A 20,356-nucleotide genomic window follows, 5' to 3' on the forward strand; every position below is an offset into this window, starting at 1 on the left:
TATTCCTATCACTTTGGGGGCGGGGGGTTCTGTGCTTGTATCGTTAATTTCAGTTGTGCACCGATTGCAGTTTTCCAGCAGATCACCAATCTTTAAAAAGCTTGACCTGCTGATTGCAATTTTTTTTGTCTGATACCAATTTTTGGTGTTGGTATTCTCTTCTTTTGACTGACAAACACGCAAAGCAGATCACACTGAATATGTGAGTTTAACAATGGTCACCCACTGTAGCCAACTTGGCAAGCTCAGTGATCTGTCAGACTTTTGTGCAAATAGAAAAGATTGATGGATAAGATCTGCAGTTGCATTTCTCCACAATTTGACATTTGGGAAATACATTTGCTTAATGGAAACACTTCAATTTTGTAAAAAAATACTAGGTTTTCAATATAAAAATTCAATGCTTGGCATGAGATTTTTTGTGTGGCCATATTAAAATTGATTTATTTTTGCAAAACTGCAATGGAAACACTTTTTTTCACGTCACATGATCAACAGCTGGACATTGCTGCTGCAACAAACCACAAAGAAGATGACAGGAAGTGGTTGGAGGATCATGTTTTTTAATGACTTATTGCGTGAACAAACTTATTCCCGTGTGATTTTAACTGCATTTCTTATTTTATGGAAACATTTCACAATTGCAAAATGTTTTTATTTTTTACATGTTTTTTCAGCAGACGGCCATTTTTTTTGTCTGCAAACCTCAGTTGACACTTAATCAGTTTCTAAACTAATTGACCATTATTTCAGTAATCGATTAATCTGATTAATCGTTTCAGCATTGTAAATCTTGCATCTTCTGCCTGTTGGAAAATTTCTCGACTCGCATCATCGATTTAATCCTTTGATTGCAGCCATTTAAACTCCAATCAGGTGTCCTCAAATACTGCTTTTATATAGCTTTTAGTCAAACACAGACCAGTTATTACATTTCACTCCTGTGTGTGGTTACAGCTCAGCGGAGGCTTAAATAAAAGAGTTTTATGCGAATGTAGTGGAGCCAAATAACTGTAAAGGAATTTGTGATTCTTCATTTGGTTGGATATATAGAGGGTTACTTGACACTGTGAGTGCCTGTGTATGCGTGTGTTGTGTGTGTCAGCTGTTCATCCACATTACCACCTCCAACACAAGTCCCTATTATTTCTTGGTCAACCTTAAAACTCACAATAAAACTTTCTCGCAAGTCTTCCCTCGCCACTTTGTGAAACTACTGGAGAACAAGATGCTTCACACGCACTAATAAAGACACACACTCTCACACACACACCCGACACAGTCACCGCTTCCAGTTTAAGTCTGTGCTGATAAAGGTTTCTGTTGCAGCGTTAATGCCGCTGACACAAAGCTCGGTTTGTCCTGCACCCAGAAACACAATCCTCCTAGTTAACATGGAGCCTAATCTCAGTGACGGAGAAACTCTGTCGCTCTCAGCTTTTCTTCATCCCTCCATCATCTGAGATGCAGCAGGATGTTGGTACCAGGATGCCTGAAGTCGTACATTAATCAAACCGAGGCCCTGATTAAAAAAACAGCTACAGCAGGCTAGTAAAAACTGGATAAAAGGTGAAACAGGCCGGATGTGTAAATGCTAAAATTTGCCATTTTTTAAAGCCATTTCTTCTCTCCTTAGGTGTGTAAAAATATCTTAGAATTACTACTGCTAATCTTTGAGGAAGTAGAGGTGAACAAAATAGACTTAAAGTTTTAGCACAATATTTTGTCGTGCTACTGTGATAATGAGACAATATAGAGGCAAACTATTTACTAATACTACCCTAAGTAACAGTATAGCTGTAACACTTGCTTTACATCATGGAAACATAAGAAAACATAACACATAATGTAGTCAACAGCTGTAAAAACCAATAACATATATTATTTTGTTTAGTGTCATCATTAAAATCATCACAAATCTTGTCAATGTTCCTTTTATTATGGTTAAAAATCAACTCTAAACAGACATGATTTAAAGGAGCTCAGAGTTTTGGCTGATTTGCAGTTTTCTGGACGTTTGTTCCAGATTAGAGGTGCATAGAAGCTGAATGCTGCTGCTTTCTAGACTAAGCTAAAAACGTTCCTTCATAAAGCTTATAGTTAGACTGGCTTTGGTTATCTCTGTTGTTATACCGCTATGAGACATAATGACCACTTTTCTTCACTCTGCTACTTTCTCCTACTACTCTCCAATTTTGCTGTTGTTCAGCATGCTCCCAATCCATTTAAATTTTAAAAGTTCATTTATTGAAGTAATTGATCTAAAGTGAAACTCATTGAGATTTATCACAGAGTGAAACAGATTTCAAGAGTTTATATCTGTTCATACGCCCGACTATCTCTTGTGATGTGTGGTGGCCATTGAAACACCTAATCCAGGGAGTATCAATTGATTAATCATGATTAATCGATTATTGAAATAATTATTAGCTAAATTAGTTACTGATTGATCACTAATTGGAGTTTATAGACTCTTAAAAAAGGCCGTCTGCTGAAAGAACATGACAGTCAGACGAGTAATTAAACAAAAACTTTACAAAACTGTACATTTTGGGTTTATGATAAACAATCATCTTTGTCTGTTGATCTTTTTAACCCAGAACTCGAGTGCCAGTTTTAGCTTAACTTGGTTCAAATTCAGTAAAAAAAAAAAAAAAATCTTATATTAAGCACCTTTTTCTACACTGTATGGATGTTAAACACAATGGCTGAACTTCTCACACATTGATGTTAGAAGTATCTTTTAGCTGCAGATGCATTTTTTGCTACACAAAACGAATGTTATGTTTATTCATTTTTGGCAATAAAATGTTTGTTTTTGTTTTTGAAAAGGAATTTGATTATTTGCATCTTTTGATGTATTTCTGAAATTGTGTAAAAAAGCTTTAATTGCTCAATAAAAATTTTGCAGAATGTGCCATTTATTTCTGCAATTAATTGATTAGTCTTTAGAATAATTGCTAATCAAATTATCATTAGTTGCAGCCCTGCTTGTTTCAGTAAGTAGAGTCGATAATCCTCATTGTCCTTGGTTTGACTCCTGACCTCGGTACCTTCTACCTGCATCTTTCCCTGTCTACCTATAGTCAGGAAAAAGAAAAAAGTCCACTAGCACCGACACAAAATGAATTATATAAAAAATACTGAATCTAGTCCAGTTTCATCTCTTGAATGTTTTTTTTTTTAACAATTATATTAAGACTGTGATCATCCATGTTGCTTGTGTGCGTTTTTTGCCACACTTTTTCCTTCCACTCAACTTTCCAGTCTTATACTTAGATACAGCTCTCTGTATTTAACTATTCAACCTGCTTCGTCAGCAGTTACTTTTCTTAGGCTTATTTTCCCTGCGGAGGCTGAAGTGACTCTCTGCTGGAAAACTGTTAAGTTAGCAGTCTTTCCCGTGATTGCGTAGGCCATAACATAAATATTTCAGTGTATTTTTTATTTTTTTTATATCGGTCTCATGCAACAACATTTTCTGAAACACTGAGTTGTTGGTCTAACTGTTTGCCATAATCATAAAAATGAACAGAAATAAGCGCCTGAAGCACATCGTGTCAACAGCACAGTCAGAACGTTCTCTGCTTAAGCAGACGCAGCGGGATAAATCCAGAGAAACGCTAAGTGTGAGAGAGGTCAAGTGTGGTAATTTACCCGGCTGACACTCCACACACAGCTGAAGGCTATATAAGTTATCGTCTGGCCTCTGAAGGCATGCGCCTGCGTGAGTGTGTGTTGGTGGTTCGGCGGCCAACAGGTGTCACGTTTTATGTGAGGCGGATGTTGTGTGTTTGTCACTGACTGCAGCTGCTGTGTAGGGTTACTTTCACTCAAGAGATTTCACTGTAGTTATTTTTATATGTTGCGACCTAAGAAAAGAAAAAAAAAAGTGCTACTTATTATGTGATGACAGTTGGTTAGATTGATGCCATGTTTCTGAAGATGGGGAAGCGGCGAGAGGTTTTGATGGTTCAATTTGGCTTCCAGTCGAAAGTTCTTCAGACAAAAATGGTGCTTTTGTACTTAGCATGGGTCAGTGAGAGAGGAGTGTATGAACAACAGCTTCATGGTAACAACACAACCATCTATACCATTATCTAATTTATAAAAACAATTGAAATACTATTCAAGAAAACATTTAGATTGCAAGGAATTGTATCTCTTTTATGCTATGCTATTATGTAGCATAACAGAGTACAACAAGCTAATACTGGCTGGTTCATTAGTTTACTAAGGACATTTGCTTAGTAGAAGCAAATGTACTACTCAGTACTACCGAGTAGTAATACTGACTGATATATTTGTGCTTGATGGTAAAAATGGAGCAGACATTAGTCAGCCTGTTGACTGGAAGTGTGGAGTAACAGGGTGAGGAAGGACAACGCTACGCTACAATAGCTATGTTTCCATCCAACTGTCACACAAATTCTACGCTAACTTTTAAAATGTCACAAAAAAGAAAAAACAAAAGGAAAACAAGGCGTGTTTCCATCTACTGATTCGGAGTGAATCAACCAGGTTATGCAAAGCACAATTTCGTCATGACTGTAATAAACAGGAAGTAAAGGTTGCTAACAAGCATGGCACACATATCTCATCAATACATCACTACCATCCCAGCCTGCAGTGCCTCTCGCCGGCCACTTGAGACTACAGTTATCTTCTCCATTCTGGAAGTTTGGACTTTGAAGTTGTCTGAGTTTAACACACCAGTGGACACGAAAGTGTGCTACGTCAGAACTTATTTGGCAAATGTGTTTCCATCTCCCCTTTTGCACGTTAACTCTTCTCTTTTTAGAAAAGTAAAAAACCACCTCAAGGTAGCGTAAAATCGTTGTGGCAAAATTTAGAAAGTTATTTTGACTTCTGTTGACTATACAGCTGGACACAACTTAAGTCACCAATCCTTTCTTTGGCATCTCAAACTGACCTTTTTTCATTGAGGCAATTCTCAAAGTGACCATTTTGACTTCCATGCTAACTCTAATTTCTGGTCAGAATGATAACCTTTGGAACGGAGATATTTATTATTCTGGTTTGGAATCTAGACTAAATTATGATCTCCCTCTGTCCAGAGTCAGAATTCAATGGTTTTACTACCCTTGTCTATAATCATAACCATGCCTGGATTGTGTAAGATTTATGAAAAGGCTTGTTTGAGGTTAACTTTGAAGCAAGCGAATGGTTCCTCTGTGTTCTTGTGTGAGTTTCAGTGCTTCTGCTTGCACAGATTTATTCATTTTCTTTGGATTTCTTCATTTGAACTCTGCATTTTTTATTGTCGCTGGAATGAGAACCAGATTTTCCAAGTCTGAGGACAGCAGAAAAACATAGATTGCCTCTTGCTGGTTGGGGTCCGTCATTGCCTCAGGAATTTAATACCTCGTCCTGTTCATGAGTGATTGTGGGTAGGATGGAGCAGGAGATGGATGTTGTCAAGGGTAACTCCCAGTAAGAACTCATGGCTTTCGCCGTTTTGAGAATCTTGGAGAATTATTTTTCTAGTTCTGCAAAAGAAATCTGGTTGGCACAGACATTTTTCTTCCTGGGGTTTGAACCCTCTAGCCTTCAAACATGAATGGAATACTTAAAGATACTAGCATTCAGCCTCATTTTTACTTTTGACCGTGAGTAAACTGTCCTGCTTCAACTTCAGTAACTTTGTAAGATTCCAAGTACTGAAAAACATCCTGATAAGCTAAGAAGGACTGCATATGCAGCAATCTGTTGCAAATGGTGATCTTTGTACAGTGCATTTAAAAAAATTGCAGAAGTAAAATCTCCATCTATACACATTTGTAAGCAAAAGGAACAAACATCGGTAATCCTGAACTGATATAGTTCAACCTCCTGAACGGTGTCTAAGGAATTCTGAAGGTACATATTAGCATTTGTTATGTTTACCTGTAATACATTACAATACAACATAAGCTGTGTTTTCATTGATTGTACCATTGCACAATTTGATATTTAGAAAATAAATTGCTCACATTTGTAATGGAACTGCAGCTATACATCAAGTTCATAGGAAGAGTGATTTTGGAAAACTGTAGATTTTGACTTTTTTCTGTTGGTGACGCTGTCTACAGAAAATTCTCTCCTGTAAACCTTTTGATATCAAGACCGGAAAAGTGTTGGAAAGCAGGTGCAGTGTAGATGGGTGAAATCAAGAAGTGATTAAGCGTTGGGCTTCAACCTGCAGCAATAAAGGCCCTTCACTTTCCTCTGCTTGCTGTAAAACACAGAACCCCCTGCTTTCATCTTAGAAGGATTTTTTTATTTGTGCAATCACCCACTGCTTTCCATTATTCACATTTCTGTCATTTGACGTCCAAGTTCAAGTTTGTTACAGCAGATTTGCATGGATAACCTTAAGAAAGGAATATAATCTATATAACATTTAAATAAAAAAAAACAACAAAAAAACACTTTTTTACACTGGTGATTCAGTGTTTGGAAAATTCCATAGTTGAGTATAATACAAACCAATAATTAAAAAGATCTTAACCTTATTCTTTCTTTTCTGTTCTTCCCTTCCTCTCCTCTTCCTCTGAGTAGATGGTTTGTAAGGCAGCATCTTTTTGCCCACAAAATGTTTTAGCAAAAGCTGGATCTGCAGCTGCGTTTCCATTAGAGATGTACACAAAACCTTGTCAATATTCTGCTAATGCAGAAAAAACACAATTTCACAATTGAAATAAGTGGAATAAGTTTGTTCATGCAATAAATCATTAAAAGACACTTCCTATTGTTAACAAATGGTAACAAAGTGAAAGTGAGCTCTTGGTGAAAATGTGTGGAAGAGACTAATCATTCTTTGATTAGGTAGGCTCTTTGCTATAGAAACTCTAACAATATTAGTGGTACCTGCACAATATTTGGTGTTAAAAGTGATATATTTTTGATATGTTTTTAACTGTAGGAATGGAGCAGATTTTGTCCTTATGTTTGACTGTGAAAATAGCCCAGTCTGTCGAGCTATGGGTGATTTTTATTTCTTCTTTTTTCTGCTGGTGCTTCATGGATCAGAGTTAAGTAGCTTAAACACAAAAATGGCTCCTCTGAAAATAGAGACTGCGCTGAAGCTGAATATGAGAAATCTGTACACAAAGGCCAATAATACTTTACAAGCTGCTCCATAGTGACCTCAGTGACGTGATAGAGGACTCGTGACTGGACTGTAAAAGTAAATGCAGTGGGGCATACAGTATGTCACCGTGTAGTAATTCATGATGTTTACATCTCAGCGCGGTGCACATACTGTAACTATAGGATTATTCACAGTGCGTCTGTGCCACATGTTGTTGTTGGGATGTTACTGTGACCTAAATCTGACTGTGAACTACGCTTTCATCGTCTCTGTTTTTTTTTCTCTTCTTTTTTTTTTTTTTTAGAGTTACGCTTTGAAAGATCAAAGAAAGAGAAAATGCATCATTTTGGTATTTCTCCTTCTTTGTGTGTGAGTGTGTGTCTGTTGCTTACCAGATATACAGCATGGCAACTTTTAGTTCAATTCACCCCACCTATTACATGTTATGCCTAATAGATTTTACTCACTTTAATCAATGAATGGCTACACAGTAGATTTTAATTATTTTAAAAAATCCATAACTACAGTGACTTGCAAGAGGATTCATTTTTTCAGGTTTTTATTTGTAAAAAAAAATGTTTTCTTTCAACTTCACATTTGTATTCCACTTTGTGTTTGTCTTTCACAATAAATTCTAATCAAATACATTAATGTTTGTGGCTATAATGTGACAAAATATGTAAAAATTCAAGGGGTGTGAGTACTTTTGTCACTAAAAAAACACCCTGACACAAAGATTGGTTGGCAACTCGGGCCACGTTGAGATGGCAAGTAGGAAACTGGAATTGAACCCACAACTTTAAATCTTTGAAAATACAAGTTGACTACACTTCCCACTGTGCCACATTTGATTCACCAGTGTAAAAAAATGTTTTAGTTGTTTTTTTTTATTTAAATGTTATATAGATTCTATTCCTTTCTTAAGGTTATTCATGCAAATCTGCTGTAACAAACTTGAACTTGAACGTCAAATGAGAGAAAACATGAATATTGGAAAGCAGTGGGTGATTGATTTTTATTTGTTCTGTACAAAACTCCATAGTTGAGTATTATACAAACCAATGACTAAAAATATCTGCTACAATAACATTTCTATCTTGTTTTTGATAGTTCTGGCGGTGGAGCCGCCAGCCCAAGGCCTGGAGAAACTCCCAGAAGAAATGAACTGGTCCTACTCAGGTCTGTTTGATTCTTCTGATGTTTTACCCATTTGTTGGCTGCAAGAGGAATTTGATTTCCCACTTTACTGCTTCTAGAGCTGGCTTGTCTTAAACAAACTACTTTTTTAAAACTCTGATGTCATGAAACGTAATCAATTTTCCCAAAAATAATCACTCACCGGGACTACATTCTGTAGCTGCAGAGCCCATATAAGACCCAAATACCGCAGCAGTATGAATATCTGATGAATTGCAGGTATTATCCATTAACCTCTCCCGCAAGAAAAGATTGATCTGCCTCAGACCATATGGTTCGGTGACTTGAGCTAACTCAGCACGGAGCCCCTGCAGAGTTAAGCTACGATCAGACAGAAACAAAGAGTGGACGCAGACAGGCAGTAAGGACCCCTCAGGGAGTGATTAGAGTTTTACTGCTCAGGAGAGACCCGCCGGCCATCAGCAGGCTAAAACAAGAGCTATTAGGGTTATTAACCTTCACCTCCATGGATCACATTAGCTGTAAAATGCTAAGATGTATGATGATTCCCACTGCTGCTAATGGATCTCACCTGGAATTATAAAAGCAAACTGTTTCATTTAGTTGATTAGTTACAATTACATTATCGAATTGATCAGAGTGACAGCAATGTGAAAAAATTTTCTAATGCTGACTCTCAGCAGATTTCACCATGAATATTAATGGGAGGAACTGCTGCTTGTCAAACGATGTAGCACAGCATTTTCAATGCATTACCTCCAAATGATGATAATCAGTACGAGAAATCTGAAATACTTAGACACCAAGCCTAATTACAACAGAACAAAACCTATTTCTACTTGCGAAACATGTTAATTTGAGCAAAATTCAATGGGGTTTATGCTCCCTACCCCCGTACTGACCTACTCCCTTACTTCCAACCTTGGATGAATACAAAGCCAATGCTTTAATCCATTTCCTACCCATTACTGCTGTTATACATGACAAAGACTGAATCTCAATAGGTGCACCTGCATTTCATCCTTCAGATTGCTCTGTCTTCTTGTCAGAGCTTTACAATCAATTTGTCTGGCACCTTCACCTTGTTTGTCAAATTGGAATGGGTTTTTTGTGTGATACACTGACATGAATAATGAACAACCTTTCAGCAGCAGAAATGAAGTGGATACACATTTTCCTTTTCTCTGTGTTGGGTCTGGAAGTTCATCAACACAAATGAGTTCCTCTGGTAGTTCATTGAGATTCACTGTAACTGTAGCTACCACTGTGTCCTTCTGTGTGTGCGTGTGTGTGTGTGTGTGTGTGTGTGTGTGTGTGTGTGTGTGTGTGTGTGTGTGTGTGTGTGTGTGTGTGTGTGTGTGTATACTTGTATGTAACCTATAGAGGTCCATTATAACCATTTTCACCAACAAATGGAGGTCTTTTGTGGAACGTGAGGGCATTTTCCTGATCTTCACGTTTTTCCAAGTAGACTGTGCTCAAATAAGAAGGATTATTTGTTTATTAACACAGTGGTATGCCTCTCGACGTGAAGGAGCAGCAGCTCTACTCTGAGTCCCTCCCAGATGACCGAGCTTCTCACCCTATTTCTAAGGGAGAACCCAGCCACCCTGCGGAGGAAACCCATTTCGACCGCTTATACCCAGGACCTCGTTCTTTCGGGCATGACCCAAAGCTCATGACCATAGATGAGGGTAGGAACGTAGATCGACCGGTAAATCGAGAGCTTCGCTTTTTGACTCAGCTCTCTCTTCACCACTGCGGACCGGTACAGCGCCTGCTTCATGGCAGACGCTGCGCCAATCTGCCTGTCGACCTCCCGCTTCCTTCTTCCCTCTTTTGTGAGCAAGAACCTGAGATACTTAAACTCCTCCACTTGGGGCAGGACAACCTCCCCGACCCGGAGAAGGCATACCCTTTTCCGGCTCAAGACCATGGCCTCGGATTTGGAGGCACTGAGCCTCATCCCGGCCGCTTCACACTCAGCTACGAACCGCTCCAGTGAGAGCTGCAGACCTGATGAAGCTAACAGGACCAAATCATCCACAAAAACCAGAGATGCGATTCTAAGGCCACCAAAACAGATCCCCTCAACACCTTGGCCGCGCCTAGAAATTCTGTCCATGAAAGTAATGAACAGAATCGGTGACAAAGGGCAGCCTTGGTGGAGTCCAACTCTCACCAGAAACGAGCCCGACTTAATGCCGGCAATGCGGACCAGACTCTGACACCGGTCATACAGGGACCTAACAGCCCGTATCAAAGGGCCCGTTACCCCATACTCCCAGAGGACCCCCCGCAGAACACCCCGAGGGACGCGGTTGAACGCCTTCTCTAAGTCCTCAAAACACATGTAGATCGGTTGGGCGAACTCCCATGCACCCTCCAGGACCCTGCTGAGAGTGTAGAGCTGGTCCAGTGTTCCACGACCAGGACGAAAACCACACTGCTCTTCCTAAATTCGAGGTTCGACTATCCGACGGACCCTCTTCTCCAGGACCCCTGAATAGACCTTGCCAGGGAGGCTTAAGAGCGTGACCCCAGGTTGTTGAGTGAGAATGATGATTTAATGGGGAAAATATAAAAATATCCAAAGTCCAGACATCACAGAATGAGTGGAAGGCTCAGAGCTCATATCTGGTAGCAACTGGTAGAACAATTGACATCTGACGACAGCAGACAAGACTGCTCCCTCCCAAAGAAGAAATGCTGTTTTTGGGTTAGGAAATTGAGTTTTGGTTGGGGTTAGGTTGTAGAAATGAATGGAAGTCAATGGAAAGTCTCCGCAAAGCCAGCAAGACAAATGTGCGTGTGCATGTGTGTGTGTGTGTGTGTGTGTGTGTGTGTGTGTGTGTGTGTGTGCAAAAACGTGCATGTGTACACAAGCTTGTTTTTGTGTCCAGCTCTGTTTCTCGCCTTGTGCTGTGCTCTGAGCCGAGAGTAAAAGCATTAACATTTGAAAGGACCACACTTCATTGTGAGGCACAGCGCACCACGTTTTTAGTTAGGTCAGAAGTAAAGGGGGGTCTGGGGGGAAGCGAATGAAAGGGAGACAGCCAGGGGAACGAGAGAGAGAGTGAGAGTCGAAGAACTTTCAAGACAGGATACATCCAAATCCCTATAGGCCTTTACAATGAACTTGCCTCCAACAAACCATGGCTGTTCGCTTAGATTTACTGCAGCAGGTTTAAATGACTACATACCTCTAATTAAATGTGCCTATACAACTACTTACCAACCTGCCATGTAAGAAAGACAGATTTGTTTTGTCTGACATTAAGAGAATTTCTCACAGAAGTTTTTACCTTTAAATTTAGAAGCTTACCACACTAAGGTTGTTTTCTGACCGGTTAAACTGTGTTCGATTGGGCACCAAATTTGCCCACACCAGGTGTTACATTTTCAGCTGATGTGGTTCACTTTCACACCGCCACCTGTTTCCCTCCTCACCTGTGGTGGCGCTGCACCAAAAACCAATGAAGGAAGTGACACAAAAACCTCTGAAGGAGACGTGAACGCAACTTCTATCTTCATAAAATGTAAACAAAAATGGAGTAGTGTGAGATTTCTATCATTAAAGGATTTCTCTTCTGTCTTTGGCAAAAGACCTCGAGACATTTCTGCCGCTAAGCGCCAGACTCTCAATTTTATTTTGGTTGTATTTACCCAGAATGTCCTGTAGTTGTGTGCTTCCTGCTTTTTGGAGAGGTCTATGGTTCACTTTGCATTCACATATGTATTTCAACTGCACTAGAGTTCACTTCAATCAAACTGACCAGAGTTCGCTTTTTTGGTTCCTAGCAAAGTTCGATTACGCATTCACACCTCCCCAAACAAACTTGACCTACTAGACAAACAAACTGGACTTTGATTAAAGCATACTAAACAGGGCTGGTGTGGTCTGAGATTAAGATTAAGCTAAAAAGGTGTGTGTGCTTGAGCAAGGCAGTCTAAAAACCCAATCCCCAAATTCAGTTCTGTCAAAACAAATGGGCCAAAGTCTCAGCAAGCTGTTGGGAGAAGATTGTAGATAGAAACTCGAAACATTTGATACAAAATGTGTTTAAAAGAGGCAATTTTAATCACCAAATTCTAATGAAATGTATGTGAATTTTTGAATTTGAAAAGATTTGAACAAAGAAACACAAACAAAAGATGTTTTACTTGATTGTTTTGGCATGTTTCAAATAGAAATCCTTTTGTTGATCCCAATTGACTTAAAACAGGAAAGGTTTAGCCTCAATGTTGGAAATAAACTAAATTGCATTTCTACCATAGAGTGGAAAAAAATGCAAGTTATTTAAGTAAAAAATAACTGTTGCAGATTAATTTAACAAAACAAATTCTAAATTTAAATGCAAAATTATCAACATAAATCCAACCTGAAACCTAAACAATAGCCTGAAAGTCCGTAAGGACCTCAAAATATCATTAAGATTTGTTCATGCTTTAAGCTTCAGACAAGAAAAGAAACCCAAATATACCTTTTTTTTTTTTTGCATACCAGCTCTTTTGGAACATCTCTTGCTCTTGAGATAAAAAAAAATTCTACTTCCACGTTTCCCCAAATGGATTAATTGTAAATTATTAATGCTTTTATGTTTTTATGTGGTTCAACATCAAATAATAATCTTCTGGTAATCCAGATGAAGCTTGTTAGGATGGAAAAAAAAGTATATATATTTTTTTATATAAACTTGACTCGCAGGATATTCAAAACGTCTTTTGAAGAGCTACACTCCCATTTGATTTTTCTTTTTTAGCATTGCTATTTTTGTATATTTTTATTAAAAACAGGATTTTTTTATGTTCTGTGTTTCCATCATTATTACTCTCTGCCTTGTCTCCAGGGGGGCCCTGGGATCCTTGTGCCTGGAAGACACCCCTTAGGGCCCCATCTGCCATGCATGTTTTTGCGCATGTCGTTGTGTATCCCGTTAACCCAGAGTTTCCCCTGCCAGGCAGATTTACTGGGAAGTTCCCAAAGGAATATTCCAGAGTTCACACTGTGACTAATCAAAAGAATTAGCATGTATGGTTTTTTTTTATTTTTATTTCTGATAAATTGTTGGTTTTTCATTATTAAACATTTTTTCCCCAATACAGTTTTTATAAATGTATCATGAACCAAAGGCAGATTATGCAACGTGACAGATTATGCCACTTCGGAACATTATGAGCATTCTGAATTCAAATGTTGAATTTATTACTAGATAACTGCAGCATGTTTTGTCATCCGTCTACTTGTTTTTGTTTCTTTGGCCTCCTGTCGTCTGTTTCTCCTCTTCTACCCACCGAACCATAGCCGGGGGACATGCGGGCTTCAGTTGTGCTTTGTCTATGGAACACACACCCACCCACACACCTTCAGGTTTTAATTATGCATAACTCCCACCCCCGTGTGCTATGCTTGTGCTACGTATTCCTTCACATCTGAAGCGATGTGATTGGAAAGAGGTGGGCTCTGGCAGACTTGGAAGTGATTCATGCGAGTGCGTTTTTTTTCTCTTTTTTCTTTTTAATTCGACCATCTTCAAAGCAGGAAATACATTGGCTCTGGTAAGGTGACCTGACATAGATCCAAAACCCATTTGGAAACATTTTGTACTAGATAAGACTAGAGAGTTACACACCTGGGAGTTAGTTTGAAACCAGTAGCTTGTAGAAGATTTTACACAAAATCCTCATTGTTCTCAACAGATTATCTAGCCAGAACTCTGTTTTGGTCTGTCTGAACTTTATAAGTGTCGTGGTCAAAGATGGAAGTGCATTTCATCAACATTTCTCCTGCCACTTTGTACAAGGAGTTCTGTACTTGAACTTCTCCCAAAGGATGAAATGTTACGGCCACAGCAAACAGCATTCTGGTTGTGGCTAAATTTCTCAGTTCTTATGGAACATCTTCAGGTCTTATCATTCAGCTGGCTGATGAAAGAATAGACTTTCCCTTCACATTTAGGAATTACATAATTTGGCATTTCACAAAAACACCTCTTGTGTTTGACTCTTCACACTCCGATCTGATTTTACTTGACATACAGGCTCTGACTTTATGGTCCGTCTTCGGACCTCTGGCCTCATGAACAAGTATCAACTGCCAACCCTACGAACAAAACGTTTACTGTTTCCTCGTCAAAAAGGCAGCCGGTCACTTTACTTTACAATGGTTCTCTTCCATTCCTCTTTATAATATTCTTTTCTTTCTTCTGAAGAAAGTTTTAGTTTTTTTGCTAACTGCTTTACACCAGGACTATAACATCACATTACTCTTCAGAACAGAACTGATCAGGTATCGAATTCAAATCTGTTTTCCCATGCAATCACAACCATCACCACTTCATGGCTTTACCTGCATTTGGCCAGAAGCAGGTGCATCAATCACCAACCTTTTTGTTCTCTTTCAGTTTTATTTTAAAATCTGAGAGCTAGAAATCTCTTGGTGTGGTGTTTCTACAAGATGAGGAGAAGGAGTCGCTTGCTCTTAGGTTCCTCATCCAGCCTCCTGTGCATTTCATCTCTCTTTATCCTTCAGTTACACCACCCACAATGTTCTCAGCTGCTGTCTTAGTCACCAAATACTCCATTCTGGCTGCTCTTCTGCTCCAGTTGCTGCTCAGTCTGTGTGGCTGCCTCTAGAAGCCTTCCGGGAGTCGGGAGGTAATCATGCAGAGGTGTCTTTCTTCATCCACAAATAGAGGCTATGTGCTCCCTGCTTCTTGTCCAGTCTTCATCAGCGTGTTGCAGCGCTAATGACAATGACCGCCACATGAGATGGTGTGAACTGTGAGGACATTAGTGGCTGAATGCTTCAGGAGAGCTCATTTTTACACATCTCAAGTGCCTAGCAGAAAGATTTGCAATGCACACTGATTACCTTAGACTCTAAAGATGTGGTAACTTTGAACAAAAACACAATGTTTTCACACTACTGGAGGATAAACATTTAATAGAAATCAACTGTGCTCTGTTTTGGGGCGTGATTGAAAGGTTTACGCTGTATTTTTCAGGAGCTAACATTGGATATATAATGGTGAAAGAGTTGCAGAATTTCCCCCAAAGGTGAGCGCTTATCAAAAATATCAATAAATTCGACCGTATGATTAAATGAAGTCTCTTTTTGCATCTTGAAAAACATCCAGATTTAAAATAAGCTTCTTCAGAACACCACATACATGAAGAAGTGGGATTTAATTCACTAAGTCTCTTTTTGCATCTTAGTGAATTAAATCACACTTCTTCATGTATGTGGTGTTCTGAAGAAGCTTATTTTAAATCTGGATGTTTTTCAAGAGCAGTATTTATGCTTCTTGCATTATGAATGTTATGGTGTTACATCCACCAAGGGTACAACATATTTGAGGACACAAGGCAAGAATGAGGATTCAAAAATAATTTTATTCTTAAACTCACTTGAACTTTTCTTTCGGTTCAGCTACTTTGATTTTCTGTGAAGAAAAAAAGAGAGCGTTAAATACCCTCAGTTCCCCATGTCCCAAACAAAGAAATACAAAACCCCAAAAGTATTAACAGAAAGGTGGACCTGGTGAGCCAATCAAAAAGAACAAAATGGTACAGCAGGGGGCCAACCCTGTACAGGGCCGTCGAAGCCCCTACTAGTACCGGACTAAAGTCAAAAAAAGTCTACTTCAAATTAAAAAAATCGAAAATCACAACTAAAAAGCAAACAAGCCAAGGCTAACAGAAACTACCGCATGGCAGGCTGGAGACGTCAGCTGTGGCCTACAGCGACTGGAGACGTGCACGCCGCATCAGGACACATCCCTGGTGGTGGTGGAGTGAGCGGAAGGGCGAATCTCTCCACATGTCGAAACCCAGACTATTTATAGGCGGACCAACTGCGCCACAAATTAACGTCATATTAATGACCAAATATAAGAATTAATTCAAACTCCAAAATATATTAACAAAAAGTCATTCAACTAAAGTCTATCCAAAACAATCTAGAAAAAAAATAGACAAAAACAATTATAATGTGCCCAAAGCACATAACATATGGTATGCAAAAATGAAAAAAAAGAAAGTCCTTTTAGCATCATTTTTATTGTCTTATAGTACTATAAAATATTGATAAAATTCCAAATCTATACTGCCTAGCCCTACTTTTTACAAATAGAACGATAAAATAAAATGTGCAACTAGTCACTGCTTTTGCCTAAAACAACTTTGACTTTCTGTGTTTTTGCTGTTTTTCACCACTACTGTACTTCTAGGCTTCTATTTAAACAACAGCTTAAAGAACAAAAAATAATAAACCTTAAAAATCCAAACATAGTCTTCCAATCTTGTGGAATTCAGCCATTATATAATACAGGCAGACCCCACACATCCTGGACATAAACTATTTCGACTTTAGCATGTGTGCACTAACTCAACTTTCTCTTCTTATGTCTATTTGAATACACTAAAAAACTGCACAAACTTGGCAAATAAAGCCGACTCTGACTGATCTCAGTTCTGATTAGATATTTCAGGGCCCCTAAGATCTCCTGACAAACACACAGGGCCTCTCTTTCCCTCTAAAAATCAGAGCGGTTTGATTGATAGACGAGGTGGCTGCTGTTGTGTGTGACAGCTCGTCTCTGTATTAGATCTTCTGAATGAATCATGTGCCGTTTCTCTGCATGTGAATCTTCTCTATTATCCATAATAGATTCATTTCTTATCTTGGATTCTCTCTAAATCTCTTTTGTGTCACTGTGTTACACTGTGGCAGGCAAGTGGGTGTGTGTGTGTGTGTGTTTGAGTGAGTGAAGGAAAACCTAAATGATTTGGGTCAATATCTTCATGGGAAATGTAGTTCTATCTGGGGAAACTGCAAGTCACAAACTAAAAATAAACAATAATGTAAATGATTTTCCATCTTGCTTCCAGCTCATGTTTTAAAATTATTTTTGTTAGATTTTCTTTCTTTTTTTTTTTCTTCTTTTTTTTCACTGTGAAAAGACACCACGAGTTAATTGAAAAATAATGCTGAATGGAATATGAAAAATAATGGTCTCCTGCGAATGCAGCGGCAATATTGCAGATTCAGAAAGCGCCATTAAGACAACACCAGCAGCCTCTCATTTGAATATTTAATACATATTCAGTTATTTTTTGCCAACTGCGAAGCAAATAGGAGCCGACAGTCCCCAAAAAACCTCCAAGCCCTGCATTATTCAATCCAACTATCTACCCTGTTTTCTGAACAGTTAGATCACTCGGCAGAGCTGAGATGCAGAGGGTGACGTCAGCTCTAAGTGGTAGAAAACACACATTACACACATGGATTGTGCGTGTGTGTGTGTGTGTGTGTGTGTGTGTGTGTGTGTGTGTGTGTGTGTGTGTGTGTATTTGCATTGCTTGCAGCTCTGGAGCAAATGTGACATTTCCTACACTACGTTCCTTCCTCTGGAGCTTCTTTTCTAATATTTTTCTTCATCACCTTGTCTCACTCTCTTTGTCCTCTTCACTCCCCACATTCTCTTTTGTTGCCTCTGATCCCCCTCCAGCCCGATGCCCCCAAGAGAAAGAACTGGCCTGAAAGAATAAGAGTGTCGAGGATAAAAAGGACAACCGCTGTCACATCAGAAGAAAAATATTTTCTTCACATTAATTTTGAAAGAAAGAAAAATTCATTTTCTTTTTGATCTACAAAATTTCACCGTTTTGACTGAAACAAGGTAGTGGCTTTGGGTGCACTGATTATAGTTTTCTGGCCGATCACTGATTTTTAAAACGCCTGAGCTGATCCCAGTTTCAAAATGAAGGAAATAGGTTTCAATTTATTGGAGCACCCTTAATAGAGGCAGGATCAGGGAGGGGAGAGGAGTTCTTTTTTTGAACAAGAACAAAAATTTGGAGATTTTATATATATTTTTAATGAGAAGATAATTGGGGAAAACTTGAGGTTTGTTCACCATCAAGCTTGACAATAATCCTAAACACACAGCAAGAGCTATCATGCTTTAAAAATAAAACTTGCATATAGAGAGCCGCAACAAATTATTTTCTAAACATGTACATAAAACTTTATTCTATCAAAACTATACAAGAACTTCTTTCTACTTTCCAATTTTAGAACAAAATGAATCTTCTATTACAAAAGGAAAAATAATTTTGTTGAATGAGGTTAGCTGTTTCTATAAATATAGATGAAGAAATGAAGAATAGGTAGCATAATTTGAGGCTACTTTTAATAAGTATTAAAAGCTGATTTTGCATAAGAAGATACAGGAAAAACACCTAAAAAGACAATTTCTTGTTGCATTCATAATCAAAAACATTTCCTTTTTGGTTTTGCCTCCCCAAAGCCCAGACCTACTCTCTTAAGAACCTTTAGCATTTGAGGTAATCCCTGAGGATATTTACATTAACCAGTTACATTAACCAATTACTAACTTTGGAGATCTTCTAAATTAAGTCCAACAATAATAATACCGAAGATTTAGTAAATTACGGATTATTGTGGTTTAAAATTAGATCATTTGTAACAATATCTGAAGTGCTTTTAACATTCATATAGAACAAAGGACTGAAGAATAAAAAGGAGGGTTCATAATATTCAAATTTTCTGAATCAAAGATAAAAAATAAAAAAAGGACTGATTTGGAGAAGCGCTGGTGACACATCTACATACTTCTTTGTCTGACCGCTCTTGAATATCACACGGAACTTAAGAGACCTGAAAAGTAATTTCCTCTCTGAATCATCCCCATTTTTCTCCCAGCTCGAGCTCGAGTGCGCGCTAGGCTGGGCGGTGCGGCTTTTAAAGGAGCACAGCAGTCTTCAGTGACATCCAAGTCGGGCTTCAGGGTTTTTTTTTTCCTTTTATTCCTGTCTTCAAACTGTCAGCTACTTGTTGCCATGGCAGCGTTATGTCAGCGGAGTCACTCGGTGTGTGCGGATGTTTCGGCGCATGTATGTGTGTGTGTGAGGTGATGCTAACAGATAAAGCTGTAGGGGTGAGATGTGGCTATTGACCGCTGACACCCTCCTGACATTTTCCCCTTCACACGCCGCAGCACGTGCGCGTGGCTCGCGTGTTTATTTTACGCTGAGCACAAGTGGAGACGGATACGTGGAAGTCTTTTATTGCAGCTGGAACTCTGGACGGCTTTGTTTTCTAACAGAAAACCTGAATAAATATTGCGAGAAATGTGAGTTTGGGCAGAGAAAAGGTTGAAGTTGTTGCTTTTATTGTAAGCAGTGCTTAATTTGAACCTGTCCAGTAAAGAGGAGGGTGACAGAGATGTTAGCTCAGCTGCTTTATAGGCTGATGTTGTTCCCACTCTACATTTGTGCTCTTTCTCTTTACTTTAAACATACTGACAGCTATTAGGAGCTGGAGGAGCCAGCTGGAGCTGAAGTAGACTGAAGGATTGTGACATGTCTGCTGTATCTGTCAAACTGTTGTATTTGGACATTTCTGAGACAATTTTTATTTAGTTTGGATTTTTGTTCCTAAAATATATTTTTATAAGGACCTAGTAGGGGTGCACATGCTGATACTTTCATGTGAAGCCAATATTGTCCACTGATCTTATGCAAAGGTTTAATAATCAACCACCGTCCTCTTCTGCTCTGCTGTGAGAGAGGTTTGACTGACGGAACCACCCATAAAGTGATGTCTACACATTCACAGTTAACAATAGTTACCAAACTGTTGTCAACTTGACAATTTTCTTTCTATATTTAGCAACATAACAGACAAAAAAAACTTGGTATCGGCCAAAATCAGAACCAGCAGGTCTGGCTTTTTAAGGATCGGCAATTATCCAGAGAACTGCAGTCGTTGCACCTGTAGAACCTAAATTTGAATGATTTCCCCCTCATGATGCAACAAAAACAACTTAGTTACATGGGCATCATTCTGAAATGCAGTTACATATGTAACATGTTTTTAGCTATGTGATTTCTAGATCTACATCAAATACAACTTAGAAAACTACCTAGAAAAGCTGCAGTGCAGCCAAGATGAAGCTTGTTTTGCCCATGTCTCTATCGTCCACACAAATGTCCACGTCCAGGAATGTAAAGCCTGTGACAGTTGAACCATTTGTTCTGACCTCATTATGCCCATTGTCTTTACTGTACACTTTAGCA

At 38.8% G+C, this 20,356-nt stretch overlaps 1 protein-coding gene across 5 annotated transcripts in view; it reads left to right on the forward strand.

Annotated features, from left to right (window-relative positions):
* ptprz1b (protein tyrosine phosphatase receptor type Z1b) overlaps positions 1-20,356 on the forward strand; it is a 64,906-nt gene that overhangs the window by 17,546 nt on the left and 27,004 nt on the right. For all 5 annotated transcript variants that reach the window (XR_532787.3, XM_008401422.3, XM_008401423.3 and 2 more), the window contains exon 2: positions 8,204-8,272. Coding sequence is in view for 4 of the 5 variants with exons in the window: in XM_008401422.3 (XP_008399644.1) it covers positions 8,204-8,272 (69 nt within the window). In the remaining variant the exon portion in view is untranslated. The remainder of the gene's footprint in view (positions 1-8,203; positions 8,273-20,356) is intronic.

Source organism: Poecilia reticulata, chromosome 23 (genome assembly GCF_904066995.2).
Source record: "Poecilia reticulata chromosome 23, P_reticulata-male-v2, whole genome shotgun sequence".
Taxonomy (NCBI): domain Eukaryota; kingdom Metazoa; phylum Chordata; class Actinopteri; order Cyprinodontiformes; family Poeciliidae; genus Poecilia; species Poecilia reticulata.